General features: G+C 44.8%; 1 protein-coding gene across 6 annotated transcripts in view; it reads left to right on the top strand.

The window, feature by feature from the left end:
- The window catches only part of Rgs6 (regulator of G protein signaling 6), a 499,978-nt gene that overhangs the window by 375,293 nt on the left and 99,782 nt on the right, over positions 1–24,903 (top strand). For all 6 annotated transcript variants that reach the window (XM_035445272.1, XM_035445267.1, XM_035445269.1 and 3 more), the window contains exons 3-4: positions 21,456–21,506; positions 24,728–24,834. In XM_035445272.1, the coding sequence (XP_035301163.1) occupies positions 21,456–21,506; positions 24,728–24,834 (158 nt within the window). The remainder of the gene's footprint in view (positions 1–21,455; positions 21,507–24,727; positions 24,835–24,903) is intronic.

Genomic DNA, 24,903 nt, shown 5'->3' with positions numbered 1-24,903 from the left:
GACCTGGCATGCAGTAGTGTCGTAGAGCTCTCTTGGGTCACGTGGGTTCTAGGCTGTGTGGCCTTTCCTGACCTTTTGGCTCTGAAAGCAGAGGGCCCCTGGAATGGGGCTTGCTCTGAGCATGAATGGGTCGTGGGTTTCAGGGCACCAGGTATAACGAGAGACAATCCGTAGTCCATAAGGTTAAGATATCTTTATTCAGATAAACAACAGCCAAACGCAAGCCAGAGCGTGCCAGGGACAGCAAGGCAGGCAGGCCAAAGAGAAGGGCTCCTATGTGCCTTTCAGCCCCTTAAAAACCTGGTGGCGCATGCCTTTAATCCCAGCACTCGGGAGGCAGAGGCAGGCGGATCTCTGTGAGTTTGAGACCAACCTGGTCTACAAGAGCTAGTTCCAGGATAGCCTCCAAAGCCACAGAGAAACCTTGTCTCAAAAAAAAAAAAAAAAACCTACCGCACATCATCCTGACCTCACCTTGACCACACCCTGACAGTTGTGGTCAAGCACACCTGTAGCCAGCCCTTAGGAGGCATGGTTATGGTGTCTCCCTACAATGTGAGCTTAGGTAACTGATATAACCTCTCTACCTCACTTTCTTCATCCTTATAGATGGGAATAATGACAATACTTGTTTCTCCAGGTGGCCTTGCCTGTGAGTTACTGTATGTGAAGCATTTGGAATTGTGCCTGACAAACAGGTGTTTGCTGACACCATGTCTCAGGATTTTGTGGCTTTGAAGACACCATCCTCTCATCCTGTAATGCCACCTTCCCATACCTAGCTAATGACAATTGGTTCTCTAGGACTCAGGTCAAGCAAGACCCACCTGCAAGTCTAATGCAGGGGCCGGGCCCCTGGCCCCAGGAAATGCATACAAATGCATATACTGTGGCACCCAGTATACTCAAGGATCGTTGTTGACCTGTGTGTCTATCATCCCCTGCTTGTGGACCCATTAGGTACAGCAAACTTACACAGAATGTTCTTGTGTTGAATGACTGGATCAAACTTCGTTGGAATCCTTTAAGCTTACATGATTATCCAGTCACTCATTCATCCCTTCACTCACAAAAAATACCTGTGTGTGAATGTGTATTCATATGTGCGTGTATGTGTGGAGGCCTGAGGTCAACATGGAGTGTTTCTTAGGAGCTGCTCACTTTGTTATTTGAGCCAAAGACCTTCATTAGAGCTTGAAATTCACTGAGTAGGGTAAAATGGACCACCCAGAGGGCCTTGGGATCACCCATCTCCACCTCCCCAGTAGGCTACCATGCCGGGATTTTTTACCTGAGTTCTGGTGATTGAACTTAGATCTTCATGCTTACATGGCAAGAACTTTATGGATGGACTGTGCTGTGTCCTCAGTACCTTATAAGGGGAAAAAAAAACCTGTTGTAGGCTCCAAATGTTACAGCTTGGTTCAGCCAACCTCCCCACATCCATACCTGATGGTGGCTGCAATTTGAAAGACAGGAGGTGTTATGCAAAAAGGATTGTTTGAATATTTTTAAATGCATTGTTGAAAAACTTTTCAGAAGTTTTCGTGTGTGTGCCCACTTCTTAGGTTGCCAGTCCTGTTTTAAGAATATGTTTCTGTTTCCTGGACATAGAGATGCTTCAGTTCATGAAACAGCCCTAGCAGCCATTTTTCCTTCCTTTCTAAGTGCTAAGAAAGCTTCAAGTTTGGCTAAAGGCATTGTTGCCTCAGCTAAAAGATTTTCCCAGCTTCCCTTGGAGCTGGATGGGATCTACTGACCAAGTTCTGGCCAGAGATGTGTGTCTTAGTTGTCACAAACTTAAAACAATAGGAAATTATTTGACATTTCTGGAGGGCAGAGTCTGGCTGTGTCTCTAGACGTGGTCCTCTGTCTGGAAGTTTTGTCAATCTGCTGCCCTGCCAGCCTCTCCATCTGTTGGAGGGACTGGACCATTGTGATCATATTCAGTGACCTGTATAATCACTCCCTCTTGAGGTCCTTAATCACACCTGCAAATCCTTTTTGCTATATAAAGTAACGCATTTGTGATTCCAGAGATTGGGCATCTTGAAAGCCATTATTCTGTCTGTCTCAATTAGAAGTGGACAATACGGCTTTTGGGAAATGTACTTAAAGGGGGTATGACCTTTTGACTTCCTGTCTCTCTTTACCTCTCTTTCTCCTTTTTTCTTTACTTCTGTCCACCCTTCCTTCCTCTCCTCCTTTCTTCTTCCTCCCTTCTCTCCCTCCTTCCCTTTCTAAAGCTGGAGTGTGTTGCTTTCAATGTCCATTTTGAACCATGAAGTGATCTTGGGGATGGAAGCCAATCACAAGTTGGTAAAAGAGGAACATGGAAACATGGATCTGTGATGACCCACGCAGCCCCTCCAGACCTTGTTTACCAAATACACATTAGTCTTGTTTAATCCACTGCTACTTTTGCTGTTGTTTTGTTTGTGTGGAACATTAAGGTAGACTTAATCCCAGCTGCTCAAAACCATGTACAACTCTATTCTTCATAAACTACAAGTCTGAGGCTCCACTCAGCTACTCTTTATCAGGGGCAGAGAAGTCATCGATAATAGATATGACAACTACTACAAAAATGTTTAGAAAACTGCCTTGTGTTGATCAGCCACCAGCCTTTACTTCTGCCTGCGGGCTGAACAGTAGACCACCCTCACAATTCATCTGGCTTCTACCATTGTTTCAAAGCTGTGATCTGATTCCACAATGATAGATGCCCCCAGAAGAAACAAACTGGATAGAATGGGTACCAGGCTGGTTTCAAACTCAGAGATCTGCCTGCCTCTGCCTCAAAAGTGCTGGGATTAAAGGTGTCACCACCACCCATCTGGCTCCCATTCTTTGCATTCATTATTTACAAAGATGTAAACAATGATGAATCCCAAAGAGTGTGCCAGCCAAAGTATCTACATTCAGAAGTGGCCCTAAGAAAAAAACCAAATCCATTGTCCCTAAGAAAATCCAGCCGTTATTAGCAACACCAACTGCAGGATGTTAATTTGGGCCAATGTTCTCTATTTACTCATTTCTGGATGTAATGAAATATGGCCTCTGAAGAAGGGCAGTATGAGGAGTCAGGGCTACTACCTCTGCTTAAAGAGACCCCCCTATTGCAGACAAACCAGGAAGGGTGAACAGCAGACTTAACTACTTTGTGTTGTTTTGTTGCTGCCAGGGAACTCTGTAATCACAGCAGCTGTCCTCATCAGGCTCCTTCAGGCCCACCTCACCCCCACTCATTATTTGGATCCTGAGGTATTCCTTTATTAGCTCTAGCAATTTCATTAACTATTCACTGCAGCAATCTAATCCAGGAACCGGCACCTGGGGCAGGACTGGTGCTGAGGAAATGGGGCTGGAAGAGTAAACTTGAGATGATTTTTAGACTGACTCCATCCTTCACCTAGTTACAGGGCCTCTCCATCTGGGAATACTCCTCATGCATTCTCTGAACAAAAGCCATCTTTCTCTTGATCTGGAGTAGTTGATGTGAACAGAGGGTTAGTCAGAAATGGCTCTGATGGCATTATGCTACAAGTCTTAACAGCACACTGGAATCTGGAACTTACACTGGCTTCATGAACATGTCCACTGGGACGCAGTGTTCTCACTGCAGTGGATTGCCCCAGTTGCCAAGGTGCTTTAGGGAGTCTGCTATGATTTAATTACAGAAGAAAGCAAATTCAAAGCTGTTCTAAGTCAGAAGAGAGTACAGAAATCCTCAGCTGTCTGTTCGGCTTGGTCATGGGACTGTGCTGTCAGATTGCCATCGATGGTGGAAAGCTTGGATTTTTTTTTCCCTTGACCCGAGACAGGAATAAGGAATGGAGGGTGGAGGTGGCAGGCACTGAGAGGGCCCAGAATGTGCTTCTGTTGTTTTGCTCGCCTTTGTTCCTCTCTACCACGGTCACAGGGTGTAAGCCACAGAAGAGGCATAAAAGGATGCTAGGACCCTTTCAGGAGATGGAAGGTTTCCAAACTAAGAACAGATGGCTTGGACTTCCTGGCCATCTGTGCTGCTTCCTCCCAAAGCCCCCTTCTCTCTTCTGCATTTTTCTCTGGACCCCCAAAGGTGACCTGACTGAGACTCACTGCTTAGGAGCTTAAGGTTCATTCCAACACACCCGCAATTCCTGAGCAATGCCTCTAGCCTTCCCTCTCCCTGAAAATTTAGGCTCACATGTGCAGTGGCTCCCTGGACCTCTCCGTACAAGGCTATTGTAGGTAGATCTCAGAGTTACACAGACTTCCCTAAAGCCAGGTTTCCTCCCCAGCATACAGGCTGAGGTGTCAGGTGTACTTCGACAATGACATAAGAAAATGGTGCATGCAGATGCCCTCATGAGCTCTCCATCTCCTGATAGATGTGACACGTCAGTCTGGTGGTTAGTAATCAGGACTTGAGAGCAATGTTCTGTTTTATAGAACTAACACATGCTTAGCAGTAAAACTCTCCTGAAGACCACTTGACAGATCAGTCTGGGTAGCAAATGCCTCCTCCCCTCTCTTTTGAGCTGGACTGTCTCCATTGGTCACTCTAAATGATGCCAGAAGATAAGAACTCAGGAGCTACTGGAATTCATATTGTTTGTTCCCTAGGTGATCCCAGGCTGACTGTAATCCTTAAGCTCCTGTCTGGTCACCCTCTTCCACAGAAAACCGAACTCTCTAGGTTCCTCCCTGCCCTCTCTTGCCACCATATTCCCCCTGCTGTTGTGCCATAAGCTACTCCTCCACCCACAGACCAGCAAAAACTTGCCCCTCACTGTTTCTGTACTGTCCTAGTTAAGGGGTTAAGGGGCCCAGCCAGCATCACCTGACGATGCTTCCTACAAAGCATCCCAATGTGTAATAGCCATGAGCTTCTTCTTTTCCTCCCACCTTCCTGCCTCTTCTCTAAGACCACTCCTTAACCACAGAGGACTCAAATCACCCAGCAGTTGGAAAGAAAAGCCGAGTTGTTGCAGCTTGCTCATGCTGTTCTCCACACTCCTACTCAGATCCCCTCCCTTCTTCCCGTTGTTACAAGCAAGTGAACCAGATTACTTCTAAGCAGTGCACTGGGAACAGTTAAGCCCGAGGGATGCTGAGAACTGTTCTTTGCATCTAGATAGCATTTTTTTTTTAGAAAAAAAAAAAGCCTTCTTTCCTCAAACTTTCTCCTCAGCCTGAGCTGACTTGTGTCGTCATTTGGGATTTGAGGGGTGGGCACCAATGGCAGAGGTACTCACTTTTGTGTACCAGTGAAGAGCACTATATGAGTGTGTGTGGGTGTGCTTGAGTGCATGTGAACATGTGTGCATGTATGTTAACAAGAAAGGGTGACTGAAGGCAGAGAGAGAGCACACTAATTAACAAAATCAGAAACGAAAAGGGGGATATAACAACGGACACTGAGGAAATCCAGAGAATCATCAGGTCATACTTTGAAAACCTGTACTCCACAAAATTCGAAAATCTAAAGGAAATAGACAATTTTCTGGATAGATATCACTTACAAAAATTAAGCCAAGAACAGATAAGCTGTTTAAACTGACCTATAACCTCTAATGAAATAGAAGCAGTCATCAAAAGCCTCCCAACCAAAAAAAGCCCAGGGCCAGATGGCTTCACTGCAGAATTCTACCAGAAATTCAAACAAGAGTTAATACCAGTACTCCTCAAATTGTTCTACACAATAGAAGCAGAAGGGACATTGCCAAACTCTCTTTATGAGGCTACAATCACTTTGATACCCAAGCCACACAAAGATACAACTAAAAAGAAAACTACAGACCAATATCCCTCATGAACATCGATGCAAAAATGCTCAACAAAATATTGGTGAATTGAATCCAAGAACACATCAGAAAAATCACCCACTATGATCAAGTAGGCTTCATCTCAGGGATGCAAGGATGGTTCAACATATGAAAATCCATCAATGTAATCCACCATATAAACAAACTGAAAAAGAAAAACCACATGTTCATCTCACTAGATGCTGAAAAGGCCTTTGACAAAATCCAACACCCCTTCATGATAAAGGTCTTGGAGAGAAGAGGAATAACAGGAACATATCTAAACATGATAAAAGCAATATACACTAAACCAACAGCCAACATCAAACTAAATGGAGAGAAACTCAAAGTAATTCCTCTAAAATCAGGAACAAGATAAGACTGTCCACTCTCTCCATATCTCTTCAATATTGTCCTTGAAGTTCTAGCTAGAACAATAAGACAGAAAAGCAGAAAAGAAAAAGAAAGCAGAAAAGGAGATCAAAGGGATACAAATTGGAAAGGAAGAAGTCAGACTTTCACTATTTGCAGATGATATGATAGTCTACATAAGTGACCCAAAAAACTCTACCAGGGAACTCCTACAGTGGATAAACACCTTCAGCAAAGTAGCAAGATACAAAATTAACTCAAATAATCAGTAGCCCTACTATATACAGATGATAAAGGCAATGGGAAAGAAATCAGAGAAACATCACCCTTCACAATATCCACAAGCAACATAAAATATCTTGGCGTAACACTAACCAAAAAAGTGAAAGACCTGTACAGTAAGAACTTTGAGTCTTTAAAGAAAGAAATTAAAGAAGATACCAGAAAATGGAAAGATCTCCCATGCTCTTGGATAGGTAGAATCAACATAGTAAAAATGGCAATCTTGCCAAAAGTAATCTACATAGTCAATGCAATCCCCATCAAAATCCCAACACAGTTCTTCACAGACCTTGAAAGAACAATACTCAACTTTATAAGGAAAAACAAAAAACCCAGGATAGCCAAAACATCTCTGTACAATAAAGGATCTTCTGGAAGCATCACCATCCCTGATTTCAAGCTCTATTATAGAGCCATAGTTCTGAAAACAGCTTGGTATTGGCACAAAAATAGACAGACAAATGGAATTGAATTGAAAACCCTGATATTAGCCCACATACTTATGAACAACTTATTTTTGACAAAGATGCTAAATCTATACAATGGAAAAAAGATAGCATCTTCAACAAATTGTCTGGCACAACTGGATTTAGACATGCAGATGATTGCAGATAGATCCATATTTATCACCATGCACAAAACTTAAGTGCAAATGGATCAAAGATTTCAACATAAATCCAGCCACACTGAATCTTCTAGAAGAGAAAGTGGGAGATGCCCTTGAACAAATTGGCACAGGAGACTGCTTCCTGAACATTACACCAGTAGCACAGATATTGAGATCTGCAATTAATAAATGGGACCTCCTGAAATTGAGAAGCTTCTGTAAGGCAAAGGACACAGTCAGTAAGACAAATCGACAGCCCATAGAATGGGAAAAGATCTTCACCAACCCCACATCTGACAGAGGGCTGATTTCCAAAATATACAATGAACTCAAGAAGCTACCCACCAAAACACCAAACAATGAAATTAAAAAGTGGGGTGCAGAACTAAATAGAGAATTCTCAACAAAGGAATCTAAAATGGCTAAAAGACACTTAAGAAAGTCTCAAAATCCTTGGCCATCAGAGATAAGCAACTCAAAACAACTCTGAGATACCATCTTACTCCTGTCAGAATGGCTAAAATTAAAAACACCAATGACAATCTATGCTGGAGAGGATGTGGAGAAAAAAGAACACTCCTCCATTGCTGGTGGCAGTGCAAACTTGTAAAATCACTTTGGAAATCAGTATTGCGGTTACTCAGAAAAATGGAAATCAGTCTACCTCAAGATCCAGCAATTCCTCTCTTGGGCATATGCCCAAATAATGCATGTTCATACAACAAGGACATATGTTTAACCATGTTCATAGCAGAATTGTTTGTAATAGCCAGAACCTGGAAGCAACCTAGATGCCCCTCAACTGAAGAATGGATAGAGAAAATGTGGTAGATTTTTACAATGGAGTACTACTCAGAAGAAAAAAAGCAATGGAATCTTGAAATTTGCAGGCAAATGGATGGAACTAAAAGAAACCATCCTGAGTGAGGTAACCCAGTCACAAAAAGACAAACATGGTATGTACTCATTCATATGTGGATTTTAGACATAGAGCAAAGGATTACCAGCCTACAACCCTCTTCACCAAAGAAACTAGGAAACAAGAAGGACTCTCAGGCAAAAATGCATGGACCTCTGAGAATGGGAAGGGGCAGGAACTCCTGAGCTAGTAGGGGAGAGAGAGCTGCCAGAATGAGAGGAGGAGAAGAGGAGAGGAGAAGAGGAAATGGAATAGAAGAAATGTTGAGTTGGGGGAAGAATAGAGGAGAGCAGGATAAGAGATACCATATTAGAGGGAGCCATTATAGGTCCGAGGAGAGATCTGGCACTAGGGATATTTCCAGAGATCTACAAGGATGACACGAACTGACAATCCAGGCAATGGTGGAGAGGATACCCTAAATGCCCTTCCCCTATAATGAGACTGATGACTACTTTATATGCCTTCCTAGTGCCCTCATCCAGTGGCTGATGGAAGCAGAGGCAGACACCCACAGCTATACACTGAACTGAACTCTGAAACCTAGTTGCAGAGAGGGAGAAATGAAGATCAAAAGGGTCGGTACCAGGCTGGTGAAACCCACAGAAACATCTGGCCTGAATAATCGGGAGCACATGGACCCCAGATTGCTGTCTGGGAGGCCAGTACAGGACTGATCCAGACCCCTGAACATGGATGTCAATAAGGAGGCCTCTGCACTGTAGGGGACCCCTGGTAGTGGATTAGTATTTTTCCCTGACGGAAGAAGGGACTTTGAGAGCCCATCCCACGTGTCGGCCTGGACACATGGGGAAGTGCCTAGGCTCAGCCCAGGATAATGTGGTGGACTTTGGGGAGCCCCCATCGAGGGCCCTGCCCTACCTGGGAGGTGGAGGGTTTATGGGGTGGGGGGCAGGTGAGAGGTTGGGAGGAGGATTGGGGGGAGAGAGAGGAAGGAGGGATTGTCATGTGAAGCAAGCTTGTTCCTAATTTGAACTAATAAAAAAATTACAAAAAAAAAGAAAGGGTGATTGATAAATGTGGGCGTTTCAGGTGCAACTGCATAGGGAGCCTGAACTCTCAGGGAGATGAGGGGGGTCCAGATTGAGAGACTGAAAAGGTGAAGAGACCTTGCCTCTCTTCCTCTTGCTGTCCCCCTACTTAGGGGACTGAAAAGATGACCTGGAAAGTGTGATGCCACTGAGAAGGACTGGATTGTGTTCTCTAAAAGCTCCCTTGGCTTCAAGTGACTTGTTTGATTTTTCTCACAAGTCCTCCAAAAATGGCCTTCATCCTGTACCAAAATGTTCAAAGAACCAGCCTTAGGGTTCTAAGGATGCAGGTGTGGGCTAAGGCTGTGTGCAATGTAGCCGGGTTACAGCTATGTCATGGTGGATGGAGACTTTGAAATTTCTGTCTAATCCTAAGCCAAATTAATTTCACTTTTTAAAAAATGAAACCTGAGTCAGCAAATCAAACAACGGTTTATAGAGGCAAACATTCTAACACAATATAACCCAAAGCCAAGCTAGTTTGATACTATATACTGAGAGATGACAACAGAAATTATTTTTAGAAAAGTCTTTTTTCCATAATTAAGCCACTGTTTCTGTAAGAGCAGAAAACATTGTATGCACGGTAAAGAATATGCAGTACCATAGTCTTGGATCTGAGCTGAGGTTTCTCAGGCCTTTGCTGGTTTTGTGTGGTGCAAAACTAAGGCTTCAGTGACATTGTGCAGTACAGCATGGGTAAGGACTGGCAGAAACACCCCCCAAATCATGGCATGATGCTTTTGAGTCATGTGTGGACATTGCACATTCGAAACCCTTTTACTGCTCTCAATTTTCTGTGACTGCCCACCCTGCCCCCTGGGTCATGCCCTACAATTTAAGAGACCGAGCCAAAGACTGGCCTCCAGTGAATCAGCTCCTAGACATAGACATGGGCTACAGGAAGGTTCCTGATGGTATACTGGAGAGGTCAGGAGGTCACATAGAGAAATGGGATCGAGGAGAAGGTCACATCTCACTGCTGGGGAAACAGAAGATTGCTTTGAAGCTAACCAAGAAAATTCCCCAGCTTGCTTGTTTGCTGCTGTTTACTTATTTGTTTGAGATGGGGGTCTCACTCTGTTGCCCCGGTTGACTTCCAACTCCTGGGACCCAAGCATCGTACTGCCTCTGCCTTAGCCCTCTAGCTCTTAACGCTCAATTTTCTTTCTGTTCCTGTGATCTCTGCCCTAAGGTCTTACTTCTCATACAGAGGATGCCAGGGCATGCTGGGGACTTTCCCCCAAGGACTCCTTCCCCCATCACAGGACTGGCAGTTCAACACCCCTCAACCTGAGCATAAATGTGGGGTGCTGCCCATAGTGTGGGGTGCTTCCTGCTGCTGTCAGAGTCCTTGACATCTAACCTGTTTCCTCATTTCCTGTGGATCCCAAGTGAGTCCTTCTCTATGATTGGATCAGCTAGAACTAGGAATTATCATGTCTGTGACCTCATAGCACCCCAGAAGGTCTCCCATGATTACCCTTGCAATGTCCTAGAGTACCCATGCCTTCAGGACAGAGTCCTGGAATGTTGTCATTGCAAGTATGGTCGGGGGGAGGGGAACTGCTTGGTGGCACAGTGCCTCTAGCGTCCTTCCAGGTGAATGAATGAAATGCTCTAGTCAGTTATAGCAGTTCTGAGAGCAACGTTGAAATGTTCTTGTCAAACATTAGCTGTTCCAGGCAGAAGAAACAGGGCTCGGCCATATCCTCAGATCTTACCTCTCAGACAGACGCTGAAACTTGGGATCCAAGGGTCACCGAGCTGGTGGGAACAGGAACCCAGCTTCACATTCACTGACACCCTGGTAGCTTCAGGGAAGGGGCTAAGGGCTTTGGCTACAGTGGGGTTGGAGGAGAGAGCTAAAGGTCCTTCCCGTGTTTTGTCTCAGTGACCGGAAATGGATCTGGAGTGGATCCTATGCCGGAAGAGAGCCCTGGGCTGACTTAGGAAGGACCAGCTCATCTGTGTGAATGAGACAGAACAAGATGACAATGCCAGCAGATTGACCTGGAGCCTTCAGACCTGCTGGGGAAGGCTCCCAGCACTATTGCTCTAATGGTGAGACTGGCTAATCAGAATGGGGGTGGGGAGAGTAAGCGCTGCCAAGGGGCTGACCCCCACCCCATCTCCTTGCCTTCCAGAGCAATTTAAATGTAAAATGTATATAAATCACTTTTCGGATTTAAATTTGCACAAGTGAGGTGACCAGTATGCAATGGGAAGGCAATAAGACCCCCAAGACTATCAGTCACCCATCTGCCACTGGCTCCCTTCCTCACATGGGGTACTTTCCCAGCATTCCCAGCAAAGCTCCCCATCCCTGAGGACATCAATGAAGTTTTCAGATGCGTGAGGGCGCCTGGACACCCGGCATTAGATCAGTTATTTCTCAGAGCTCTGGCTGACCCTGCTTATTTGTTTTTCCTTTCTGCTTTATAGTGGAAGGCAGTCATCAGCTTCCCACCCTAGGGAACAGTGGCTCCTCCCACCATGGCTATGAGCCCCCAGTTCCCTGCACTGTGGCCTAATCAATGTAGCCACATCCAGCCTTGCTTTTAATAAGCCGATTGTGGAGCTAAATCCCGCACGCTCTCAGTCTCACCCTGGATGCTTTTGATTGACAAAACTAATCTCTCCTCTGCCCCCACGTCTACTACTGCCCGCATCCTCTTGCAAATCATGTACTCAGCTGCTGACAATTAGATATAAGACTTGGGATTCGGGCACGGGAGGGTTATGAGGTTATGAATCAATTGTGGGGACTCGGGTGAGATAACAAACCAGGAGAACCCATCTCAGGCACCTCACCGCAGCCCTCAGTGCCTCCTGGCTGATTTATGGGTTGGTAATAACCTCGCCTGGTCTCCTGCCCCTGTTATTTTTCATAATACACAGGGAAGCATTACATTTCAGAGTCCCGAGCTAGCTGGGTGGGGCTGTGGGGAGAGTGCTTGCCTGGGGCTTCCCTGTGGCCCATTGTCTTGGCTGCTGTGTGATCACTGGGTCCTTGAGAGTTAGGGTTGTCAAAGGCTCCTAGAGGCCAGCAAGCAGTTTACAAGACCTCAGAGAGGTGGCCCTGACAGACCTTGCATATGACAAGAAGTTTGCAGATCAAGAGTTCAAAATCATAATTCCTGTGTGATCCAAACTAAGTCTGATGACTGGAAGATTTCCTGTGAGAAACCAGACAGGGTAGCACTCATTAAAGACGGGAAGTAATTTAGTACTAACTAGAAGCAGGTGGAAGACAGGGGACAGGGTGGGGGATGGACAGTATCTGAAGGCACAAGGTTGGAGACCTGTCTTCCCCTCTTGACCTTCAGTCACCTCTCAGTCCTGTATGATGCGACAGCCAGCACATACTGATGAAAAGGGTGACTTTGAAATGCTAACACTGTTGAGATTTCTTCTTCTGAGAACTGTGATGTTTTTAGAGAAATCCATGACAATAGATGAGAAACCCAAAAGATCTCATCAAAAGCAGTGTTCCAAGAGTGCCTGTCTAAGACCTGGTGCTGGCTGGTCTCTACCTTTCTCTCTCCTCACTTCTTCCTGATTCCCTTCCTTCTTCCCTCTCTCACTTCCTATCTCTACCCATCCCTCTCTCCTTTTATCCCTTCTTCCCAGCCCTCGAGATGGAGTCTTAAATAGCCTACCTAAAGAGGAAAAAGTTTAGTTGCCCTTGCAATGAATATGTGCATATGGTTGACGATGTCATACAGGGTGCGTGTTTGAATACAACTATGATGAATAATCACTCATTAAACCCCACCCCCATGCCAGGTGCTCACTCCATGCCAGGAACAGAACAGCATAATGAAGTCCCTGTCCGTAGGTGCCGATGCTCATCAAGTACTAAGAGTTAAATTGCATCCCCCACCCCCAGAGCCTCAGAATGTGATCTTATTAGGAAGCACAACCATTACAGGTATAACTAATTAAATCAGGAAATTAGGGTGGGCCTTGAGGTAGCTCGTTGCGTGTCCCTATAGACAGAGAACCTTGGACAGAGCGTATACCAGAGGAATTCCACATGGATGTGGATGCAGAAATCAGGCTGTTGCTTCTACAAGCCACAGATACCACAGTCTGCCGGCAGACCAGGCTCGCTGCCCTTAGGTGAACCAACACTTCTGCAACCTTGAACTTGAGCATCCAGCCTCCAGACCGTGGGAACGTGAACTGCTGTGGTTCGGGCCACCCAGTCCATGGTACTTTGCTAAGGCAGACTTAGGAAGCTAATGGAGAAGAAGCGGGTGCTGACTGAACAATCCCATGGGAGCCACCTATTCCTGGCCAAGAGGAGTGCTGCAAAAGGGAGAACCTCTTTGGCTGCCAGCAAATGCCAAGGGACCTTGCCAAGTCTTGAAAATAACAAAGGCTTCTGAGGTGGTTAGTGAAGGGTCTGCAGGAGTCAGGTACAGGCAGAAGCAGGGGGGAAGGGGAGACACTACCCCTTGGAGAATTACATATGCAGAGGTCCTGAGCTGAGATAAAAGCATGGAGTGTTTGGGGACTGGAGAAGTGACCCAGCTAACAAAGAGAGGAGAATGGAGAGGAGGATCCGGGATTGGTCAGTTGCCAGAACACCAAAGCCAGAGCCATACTGGAATCCATCATACTCAAAGCCTTTACTCTGGGTGAAGGCACCTGACCTGCCTTCTGACCCTTACATTCTACAAAATGTTTATCTGGGAAATGGAAAAATGTCCCCGTGGTTAATAGCACTGGCTTCTCTTTCAAAGGACTTGGGTTAGATTCCCAGGACCCATGTAGTGGATCACAGCCCTCTGTAACTCTAGTTGAGGGGATCCAGCACCCTCTTCTAGCCTCGGCACACACCCATGGTGCACAGACATACATGCAGGCAAAACGCCCATACACATAATATAAGAAGAAAAAATATCAAATAAATATTTATCAGGAGTGAGCCTTACCTTGGCACATTCTCATTGTTTCCCTGCTGTTACATCCTCCTTTTTTGTTCTCCTTTGTCTGCAAGCTGACCATCAATAGACCCTTTCCTAGAGACACCAAGACACTCTGATGCTCCCTAAGACCTCAAATGAGAAAGCAAGTAGCACAAACTATTGCAGCTTCCCTCAGCCTTGCAGATGATGTCAGTTAGATGCTTGAACCTACCGAGGTACCCACAGACTGTCTGAGTGGATACGGTCTGTGCATGTTCTGTGCCAGACACTAAGATGTTCTCGCGGCTGCAGCAGTTCATGTCTGGTTATTATTGTTCCCTTTTCCTGTGATGAAAAGAAGGCAAAGAGCAGGTACATGGTCTGTGAGGAAACAGGCCATCACAGGCAAAACAAGAGCCAAGCTTGGTGAAGAGGGCTTTTTTTTTTTTTTTTCCTGTAAGTAGGTTCATCAATCAGCATATAAAGAAATGGAGATTGGAGTGGATGGTTCCAGTTTATAGGTGACATAATGGGAGCTGGAGACAAGTCTGTCTAACTTTATCATTGCTGTGCCTTTTTGCTTCATGTGTTTGGTAAGTGACTATTAAATTTGTTATGACTTTCCTTGGAGAGCCAAACTACAACTACTTGACAATGACATTAAGTTTTCCTCACAGTGTTTGTTGAGCCTGTGTTTCCTTTCCTCTGCCAGCTACTCACAATGCCTAGTTTAACATTCCTTCTTCATTCAACCTTCCTCTTCTAGTGTGACATGTTTTCTTTTGTAAAATGAAGACATAAAAGGAAGAGCTACAACTGTAAAGACGTCCTACTCAGTCTAGTCATCTGATCAATGGAAAAGATAAATCACACCATGAAATTTTATAGCAGCAGTTATTCTAAAACCCAGACTATAGGAAGTATTTAAGAAATATTTAGTAAGATTCAAATGAGTGGGTTTTCAAAAGCAGAGTAGGAAGGTAAGCTGACCAAAAAAAAAGAAAAATAGCTTAATAGTTGATAATAGCAACAATCACTAAATTGATGCCTCTGTTCAGGGGAAAGTTCAATACAGAGTATCAGTTTCCCATATTTCATTTACTTACTTAATTAATTCTTACACATTACTGGAGATAAGACAGTAAGAATGTGAAGGTGGGAAGAAATTTGGCATGAGAATGCCTGCATTCTATCTCTTGAGTCCAATAGATTCTAATATGTGGCCTTGAGCTTCTCTGGGACTTAACTTTTAAGTTATTACATGACAATATTTTGCATAATTATTGTCAATAATATACATGATAACAAGAACAAATGTCTGCTGTACAACAGGCACTCAGGAAGTGCCATTTTCTGTCACAGGCATTGCCACCTACCTGGTAAGTGGTGCGGAGCCAACCTCCCTGTTGCAGAGATAATGGGGGATGTCCTTCTGTATGCTGCCAATAAATGTTTCTCTTATTGGTTGATGAATAAAGTTGTTTTGGCCAATAGACAGGCAGGATGTAGGCACGCAGGAAGTATAGGCATGGCTACCAGACTAGGAGGATTCTGGGAAGAGGAACACAGAGAGTGAGTCTCAAGGGAGACACCATGTAGCTGCCTAGAAAGCAAAAGTTTCAGGCATCACCGGGGTAAGCCAAGACCATGTGGAGAAACACAGATTAATAGAAATGGATTAATAATTAAGAGAGAGCTAGCCAATAAAAAGCCTGAGACATCAGCCAGGCAGTTTATAATTACTATAAGCCTGGGTGTGTTTATTTGGGACTAAATTGCTGCAGGACCAGGTGGGACAGAAACCTCTGTCTGCACAGAGCCCCTGAGCAGGTACATGAAAACATTGGTGGGTGGAGTCCTGGCCATGATGGAGGTATAGGGTAAACTCGGTTGTGGCAGAAACCATAGTATTTTCCCTTGAGGTCCTAAAATCATTTCCTTGAGAGAAATGATGAAGGTTGAAATGATGTTACTAATGGCTTCAGTTGTCAGTACCATAGTACACAATCTACCAGGTTTCCAGAAACTTGCAATCTACAGGTGACTACAATGCCTGAATTCATCTCTATCTACTCTTCATTGATTACAACTGATCCAATACTTGGGGAGAAGTGGGGGAAAGATATCCTTGGGTTATCATATCTGAGTGGAAGTGTCCTAACCAAAATACCTAAAACACCTGAAGATACCATTTTGTATAATCATCCTCTAAACAAGAAACAAACCCTCTTAAATACCGAGGCTCACTCAGATCTAGTTTGTATTCACCTAGTGTCCACACAACATGGGAACTAAGCTTGAGTGGTCACCGAATCTTACTCTACCATGTACATAAGTAAACATAAAGACATAAAGAAGTGATTTGAATTGCCTCTCCTCATACAGGACTTTGATGAACATCCCCATGGTGTCTATAAAATTCCACTTGTAGTTCCAGGGACCACAGGTGGCCAGAGTGTAAAAAGTTCAAGGGCAGTGATCCAGGATCATGACTAAGTCTCCCTCTACTGACCCCTGGAGACAAAACTGGGACTGGAGATGTAGCCTAATTGGTAGAGTGCTCACCTAACATCCTCAAAGCCCTGGGTTTGACCCCCAACACTGCATCAACTGAGTGTGACAGCAGCAGCAATCTCATCTCTCAGGAGGTGGAGGCAGAAGTTAGCCATCTTTGCCAGCATCTTCCAGGCCAGCCCTGGCTACATAAGACAAAACATCAACAATACCCAGCCCAGAGACACTAGTCTTTGTTCATCACTATTTGCTTCCAAGAAAACAAAAATTCTCAGGACATGTTTTTATGTAAAAGATACAGTAGACAGGCATACTACCACCACGTATTTATTATCAGCATGTAATAGACTTACATGTAATAAACTTACATGTTGATAATAAACACATACGTAAACACAAGGAGCCAACACACATGCAGTGGAAGGTATTTGGATACCCTTTGGTGTACCCTTTACTGACGCTCCTGTATTGTGAGTTAATGAATTAGTTTCATTGGGGCTGCGGTGATGGCTCAGTTGCTAAAGTGTTTGTCACACAAGCATAAGGACACAAGTTCAGATCTCCAGGACCCACTTAAAAGCTGGGTGTGGTCATGTTCCTATAATTCCTGCACTGGGAAAGCAGACAGACACAGGTGGATCTCTGTGGCTCCCTGGACAGCCAGCCAACCAACCAGTTAGCCTAGAGGAATAGATGAGCCCCGGCTTCAGTAAGAGACCCTATCTTTGTAAACCTTTAAATCCCAGCACTGAGGAGGCAGAGGATCTCTGAGTTCAAGGCCCATCTGATCTACAGAGTGAGTTCCAGGACAGCCAGGGCTACATAGAGAAACCCTGTCTCAAAAAGCCATAAGAGAGAGACAGACAGAGACAGAAACACCCCCCATACACACACATGCACGCACGCACATATGCACACATACACAGAGAGAGACAGAGATAGAGAGACAGAGACCAAGACCCTATCTCAAGAATGAGGCGGAGAGTAACTGAAGAATATGCTGGCATTCGTGTCTGATTTACAAATGTATGTGAAAATACTTGTATGTGCACTCACACAAACATGTACATAGTGCATACATAGAGAGACACACACATGTAGTTGGCCTCAGAAAGACAACTTCCAGGTCAGTGTTTTGGGCTCTCAGGAATAGAGGGTGACTGTGCTATGTGTGTTATGTTGTGGGCTATTACCTATCTTTAAGTCCCTGTAAGGCATCTTGACTAAGATAACATCTCAAATTCAACAGTGGAAATAAAAGGCAGCAATTATTTTCTGATAGAACAGAAAAGAATCTTCCAATTCTTTTTTGTAAGAGGAAGAAAGAGAGAGTCTCTGGGGTTGGTGGAGAGAGACGAAATATAAAAATGAGAAAGCGAATGCTTGCTGAGTGTGTTTCTCTATGTAGCCCTGGCTGTCCTGGAACTCACTCTATAGATCAGATGGGCCTTGAACTCAGAGATCCTCTGCCTCCTCAGTTCTAGGATTTAAAGGTTTACAAAGATAGGGTCTCTTACTGTGTGGACTGTTCCTGTCTGGCTCCAAAGTGTCTAGTTGGAGCACTTTCCTAATATTTGCCTTCCCTTCTTGTTCTGGGACACAACCACAGTGGTTCACTTCCTTCCCCTAAACTGGAGTAGGCTACTTGTGTGTCTGTCCTTAGAGGCCTGTAGGAGTGTCCACCCATCCCTAAGCATCTTCCAATATGTTTGCTGCATGCCACAGAATGGTACCCACAGTGTGTGAGGGACACAGTACAGCGATGGTACAGCAGATAAAGTATCCTGGCCCAGGACGGCCAAGAATAGCAGCTTAACAGTCCCCACAGGGCATGGCAACTGCCATGGTCACTGTACCATAGCAGAAAACCCAGCTCTGTGGTCCCCAAAGTATTAGGAGTAGAAGGAAAAGGGGCCTTTGTGACTTTATCTTCCTCACAAGAAAAGTGCTTAACTGTGATCCTTTAGCTAGGTGAATGCAGCCAGGGCATGGTGGGGCCTGGAACAATTGGGCCAGAAACTGAGTGCCAAATGGGGCAGAAATCCAGACAATGGTGCTGGGGTGCTGGGGGTGGTGGTGGGTAGGATAGCAAGGAAGGAGATTCAATGCGAATGAATACTAATTAGTGACATGGATATTAATGATGACAGTAATTAACAGGGGAAAGGAAGGGCTGTCATTGTCCCAGGGTGAGCAATCAATCTTGGCAGGTGATAAATAATGGCTGAGCAAGCTCAGCGGAAAGATAATCCGCAGGCCCCAGGGAGAGCCGGGGTGATACTGGAAGCCTTGCAGTTTCCAGGCAACCCACAGAAAAGAACTATTTTTCTTTGAGAAAAAAAAAAAAAGAAGAAGAAGAAGAACAGGTTAGTGTCTCTCCCCTACCCCCAATTTGGGATTACAGATCTTATTTGATGTCTGCTTTGCTCTACATTTCCTAGGACAGATGCACAACTTCTGTAATTTGAGGGAAATGAGCATGCTCACACGCGCACACTGCTGCACAAGTGGACTCCCTCTCCGCAGATGTGAATGGACAAGAGTGTTTTTACAACCAATTTCAGCTCTCAGGCATGGGCCGGAAGCAAGGGTGGGAGGCTTCTGAATCTTGCTTTTGAGGCTGAAGTGTGAGGACATGGCATTGTCAATAAGGCTTGGCCCTGGGCAAAGCCCAGAAGGAGGGTGGGCCCTGGCAGCTCTGCTGCACTGTTTCAACACCTTCCAGAGCCACACAGAGACCAAATGTCCAGGTTGTCTGGGCAGCAGGGATCTTACTTCTAGTCCATGGTAAAATGGCTGAAAATTTTGATTCCTGGGAAAAGGGTACCTCAGTAAAAGCCACTGCTGGATCTCATTCACCTGGCTGGGAATCCAGCCAGGAACTAGATTAACAGACAACCATCACCACCACCACCACACACAAACCCAAGGCTTCAGGCCCATTCTTGACTCAGATCTGGAAATATTGTTCCGTTTGACCTATTTTCCATCAAATATCTCACAAGAAATGAAGCCATGTTTAGAGGACTTCACCGGTGTGAAACAAAATCTTTGGGTGACTTGGTGGGCTGATAAGATGTTCTTAATCTTGCAAATAACTGGGCTCTTGTGCTTCTGTTCCATTCCTTGAGGTTTGGGTCCTGAAACCCTGACTAGGGAGGAAAAGGAATGAAAAGAGGACAGACACAGAGGCACAAGTGCGGAAGAGCGGGGTCTGGTGGAGTGTGTGCACTCTGATGGAGCCACACTGTCTAACCTGGCCACCCAGATCCTCTGTGTACTTGTTACGTACAGCACAGAGAGTGGGTGTATCTAGAATTGATTGGAGGTCTCTGTGAGGGAATGTCTCGGGTTGTAGACACCTAGGAGGAAGAAGGTGCAGCTGCTAGCTTTTGTGCACACTGATCAATTGCTTGCACTTGGACTCCCCCTGACCCCCAAAGAAGACTTTGCTATACTTCTGAGCCTCACCATGGGGAAGGCTTTGCCAGATCCACAGGGTTGAGACAGTGGGGTCCTTGACACACCTATGCTCATGTCAAAATACATATTCCCTCAGGACTTCCTCATTTCACTCACTGGGGGATTCCTCCATTCCCTATACACACCCATGTGAGCTATGCTGCTCTTGCAACATGGGCTCTAGGTACCGTCCTTTTAAAGGAAGACAGTACAAGGGAGCTTGCTTGGAAGACTTTGGCCAATGGTGAGGAGCTCCAGGCCAAGCCATGGAATGGTTCCAGGTCCGTCACACTGGGAATGATGACATTCTTGATTCACGGAAGAACTGCTCAAAATCTGAAGGGATGGTGTCAGAGTGACAAGATCTGGGTCTGGTTTGCTCTTCTGTCATCAGAAGATGTAATTAAAGCTGACAGGAAGAAATAAGAGGAGGTCAAATTTCTGTTCAAGTGTGACTTATCTTAAACATGCTAGCTAGAAGAAACTGTGGTTATTCCCACACAAGTAATACCTCTTGAGAGGGATCTAAGTCATCATTAATTTTTATGGTAGGGTTCATGGACCCTTCCATATTGTGTCTCTTCTTCACTCAGTTTCCCAGATAAATAAGAGAAGGGTCTGTAAGTGTGGAGGAGGTTTTCACAGGCCAGCTCAGACAGTAGTATAGGTCATTCTACCCACATGTAACTAGTATGGTTCAGTCTATAGACAACTTTGGGGAAGCCTGGAAATTTATGGTAGTTGAGTCCCAGAGGAAGAGAAAGAAACTGTCAGTGATGACCCAGAAATGGTCTTTGGACTCAGAGGCATGTTGGTTCAGAATGGACTCAAGCATGAAAAGAACGAGTTTCCCAAGGACCTCTAAAATACCCTGAGTTGATTAGCACTTGTCAGTAAGGCCATAGTGCTGAAAAAAAAATGTTCTGGGAGCAGGCAAGCTCAGCCTTCACTGGCTTGCCTTGGGGAAGCATTGAAACCTGTGTCCCCAGAAAGTTCCTGATAGATGCTTCTGAAAATTTGGGGTGTAACTGAAGCATCGGAAGTGGGTTTGCTTTTTGTTTTTTGATTGGTTAGTTGGTTAGATTTTGGTTTTGCTTTTTGTTTTGTTTTTGTTGTTGGTGGTGGATTCTTTTCTGGTAAAAGAATTGAAATATAGACAGGGAGTGCAGCTGAATTGGTACAGTGCTTGCCTGGTACCAGTGCCATGGCATGCATGAAGCCCCAGGTTTAATCCCCAGCACTATATAAACTAGGGGTGGTGGTACAGGACCCGGACCACAGCATCCTCAGCTATATAGAAAATTCAAGGCCAGTCTGGGATGCACAAAAGCCTGTCTCCATTAAAGGAAGAAGATAAGGAGGGATGACAATTACTAAATCATAACTTGGACATGTCCGAGTGGATGGGAGGAGCTGGTTATCATGGGGGAATTGCAACATTGTCCAGCTTTTAGGCTGTGTGCTGCTGGGCTTAGGACTCTGGTAAAGATGTTTCTTCTGCTACCCATGAGATCTTCAACTCAAATGGCTTTGTCATTGCAGGTACAGACATTGTGCAGTGGCTTATGAAGAACCTTTCCATTGAGGACCCAGGTACTTCACCTTGACCTTGCCTTTACCTCCCCTTGTGTTGGCACACATGCCATAGATAACTTCCCCAGTGGGCCCTATACAGTCTTGAAAAGGCTTATCATGGTGGATTCCAGGATGTGGAATCATTGTATGTGCAGATAGAAGTCATTTATTTTCTCCACTGGATGTCTGTCATCACGTGAAAATCACCCTTTGAGGAAATGAGCCACTATTTAGAATGCCAAAGAGCTCAACACAATAGCGTGTGAAATGAGATGAGTTCTCGTTAGCCATAGCAATTAAAGATAAGTTGTAGCCCTGTCACAGAACAGTCTTCTAGAAGCAGCTCTTAAAATTAGATTGCCTGATCCACAATTAAGATGTTTAATTATTTGCTAAAACTCCTTCTGTTTTCTGCTTCTGCAAGAAGTGAAGAAGGTTTTTTTTTTTTTTTTCAACTCTAATTGTGCATTTCAGTTAGGCAAAGTCCACCAGAAAAACAGCAAAACCCTGACCAATGAAGACCTTCTACAGCTATCCTTCCACCAGAAAATAAGCAGGACAATGAGTTTTGGCAGTCTCGTTAGGAAATGGGGGAAGGGCTCCAGGAAAAAAAAAATTAAACTTCTAGAAAGCTAAAGTTGATTTTCATCAGTGTGCTGTGAATCTGTTGTTGGGTTTCTTATTCCTTAGAATTTAGCACACATTCATTTGTCTGGCTTAACTGGTGTTATTAATACTCAAAGATCACACTTACAAATATCCATAATGAATCTACTCAGGGATTCACATTAGTGCTGAGTAAATCCAGGGCCTTTTTCCTACTGGGCAAGCATTCTACCACTGAGCTGCATATACCCAGTCCTCTGCTCTGATGTTCTTAATGGTCATCCTTGGGGGACATAGATACCATAAGTTAAATGGACCTTAGTACCCTGCTTTCTGAGAATTTGCATCAAGTGTTGGGTCTAAGATTGTGATTATTTGGAATCAATATGCCAACCCAGGCTTGCGTTTTTAACCGGATATTGCTAATCTACCCTTGAGTGTACAACAATGCAGTTTCAAATAATTCAATTAAATGAAGTCAATGGAAACATGAGCCCCGAAGAGCAGGTGATTTTTGGAAGTGATCCTTACCCTTTTCATGTCCTGGATCAGTGGCCACTCTGTCAGTTAACAAAAATTCTTAATTCCAGTGAAGTTCTTAGCTCACAAGAAACAGCGCCTATGCTAAGAATTTCACTCGAAGGCTAGTCTCCAAGTCAGCTCCTTTTGGTGTTTCCATTAGATAGCCTGGGCTTCTGATTGCCCAGGCAATCAGCCTGGATAGGCATCTAGCTATTTGGTGACATTTCTCTAAAATCACTGTTCCTTTTCAATCATGCTAACTTAAGGCCATTTTTCATGGTAGAATTTGCTAAGAGCACTTCCTGACCCTTCTGAAGTAGCCACTAAATTCATTATTCTCATTATTATTAATGTTCTGAGAACTTTCAACTAGCTAATGTAAGTGAGACTCTTGTGGCATGAGAAACTTCTGTGGGAGGTCCAGACTGGTGAAGGTCACATGCTTTTCTCTGATACCTTTGGGAAGGACATCAAGATGCTGGGACAAGTTTGGGTTTCTGAGAACTAGCGGGGAAGGAGAAGCTAAAACAGTTTGCCAGGTGGTAATAGAAGATGAAGCCACAAACCACAACCTGGGAAGTCAGCATGTTCAATGGAAGTCCCTTGCTGGCTCCTCTGTCTTTTCTTTGTTCCCTTCTGTCAAAGTAAAAGAATTTCAAAGTGAGAGTTTCCTTCTTGTTAGACCTGCCAGTCTTCCCTTTGTTTGTGTTAGGGTTTTGGTTGGTTGGTTGGTTGGTTGGTTGGTTGGTTGGTTGGTTGGTTGGTTGGCTCATTGGTTGGTTTTTATGTTTGTTGGTTAGTTTTACTATGTAGCCCAAGCTGGCCTCGACCTCTCAATTCACCTGCCCTAGGCTCCCAGGTGCTAGAATTGTAGACCTGAGCCATCACATCTGGCTCATGTTTCTTGAAGCAGACAATTGGACTTCCATGTGTTCAGAGTTTTATCCTTGAAGTCAACTAACATTGGATTGAAAATATTTGATACAAAAATGTCTCTGTGCTCAGCATAGCACATAAACATAGAGACAGTTTGTTATCCCCTAAGCATTACAGTATAACAGCCATTTGCACAGCATTTGGACTGTGTTAGGCATCGAAAGTAACCTAGAAATGACTTGAAGCTTGTGGGAAAGTGTGTGCAGGTTATACACACATGAGCCCTTTGATATCAATACTTGAGCATCCAAATACTTTGATCTTCATGGGGGCCCTGAAACAAAGTCTGCATAGATATATAGGGACAACCATATAGAATTGTAAAGGCAAACTGGTCATCAGGAAGCAGGTCACTTATTTGGAGTCCACCCACTATGGGCACTACTTCCAAGGGGACTTGGTGATTCTTAGAAAGCAAAGCAGGTGGGTTGTAGTTGATGTGGAAAAGCTTGCGGTTACAGACAAGACAAATGACTTTAAAATGCACAGCTTATTATAAAACTGCTCATAGGAGAATTTAGATCCCACCCTCCCCTTCTATATGGGCCTCTTGGGATAAAATCTTTAACAACTGATGGAAACCTGTTTATGGATGGGGCTGAGATAAGGAAACAGCAGGTTGATTTTGGCAGAAGTGCTCATTTTTCTATATGGTTTGTCTCCCGTGGCACTTTCACCCCATCATCCTTCTTCTGACTTTCTGGGAAAGTGAGGTCTTGCCCTAGTCCATCAGAGGAGACGTGCTCTTGTCATGTCACTAGGAGATGCTGAAGCTTCTGGACCACAAAACTGCATCCCCAGTGCCAAGGATCAGAGATGTGAGAGCCATGACTCAGCGATGCCATCTCAGGCTGAGTGCTATCCCTGACCAGTCACTGCTAAGCACCGTGTGAGATGCCTCACTGCTTTAGGGTCTGCTTGGCCCATGCCATGCTGCTAGATCTGACTTTGTTTTGGAGAATGAGTGGCTAGGCATGGTCAGATTCTCAGAGAAAGCCAGACACGCAATGGTCCTTCTCAGTTGTCAGTGTCCTCCCATTGCTACCATGAGCAAGGGAAGACATCATCAGCACCATCGTCCAGAGGAATGACACATGACCTCAGGTCACCTTTTGCTCTCCCAGTACATGGTTTAGCTGAATGACCTGCTTCCTTGTTCTTTCCTCTCCTTTCAGTTGAAGCAATACACCTGGGAAGCCTTATTGCCGCCCAGGGCTACATCTTCCCAATCTCAGACCACGTTCTCACCATGAAAGACGATGGCACCTTTTACCGTTTCCAGGTAGGCCTGCTGGTCCTCCCAAAGAACCCTTCTGCTCATCACCATGTAACCTCACATTAGAACAACCTA

This window comes from Cricetulus griseus, chromosome 5 (assembly GCF_003668045.3).
Source record: "Cricetulus griseus strain 17A/GY chromosome 5, alternate assembly CriGri-PICRH-1.0, whole genome shotgun sequence".
In the NCBI taxonomy this organism is placed as follows: Eukaryota; Metazoa; Chordata; class Mammalia; order Rodentia; family Cricetidae; genus Cricetulus; species Cricetulus griseus.
This window is presented reverse-complemented; position numbering and strand designations above follow the sequence as displayed.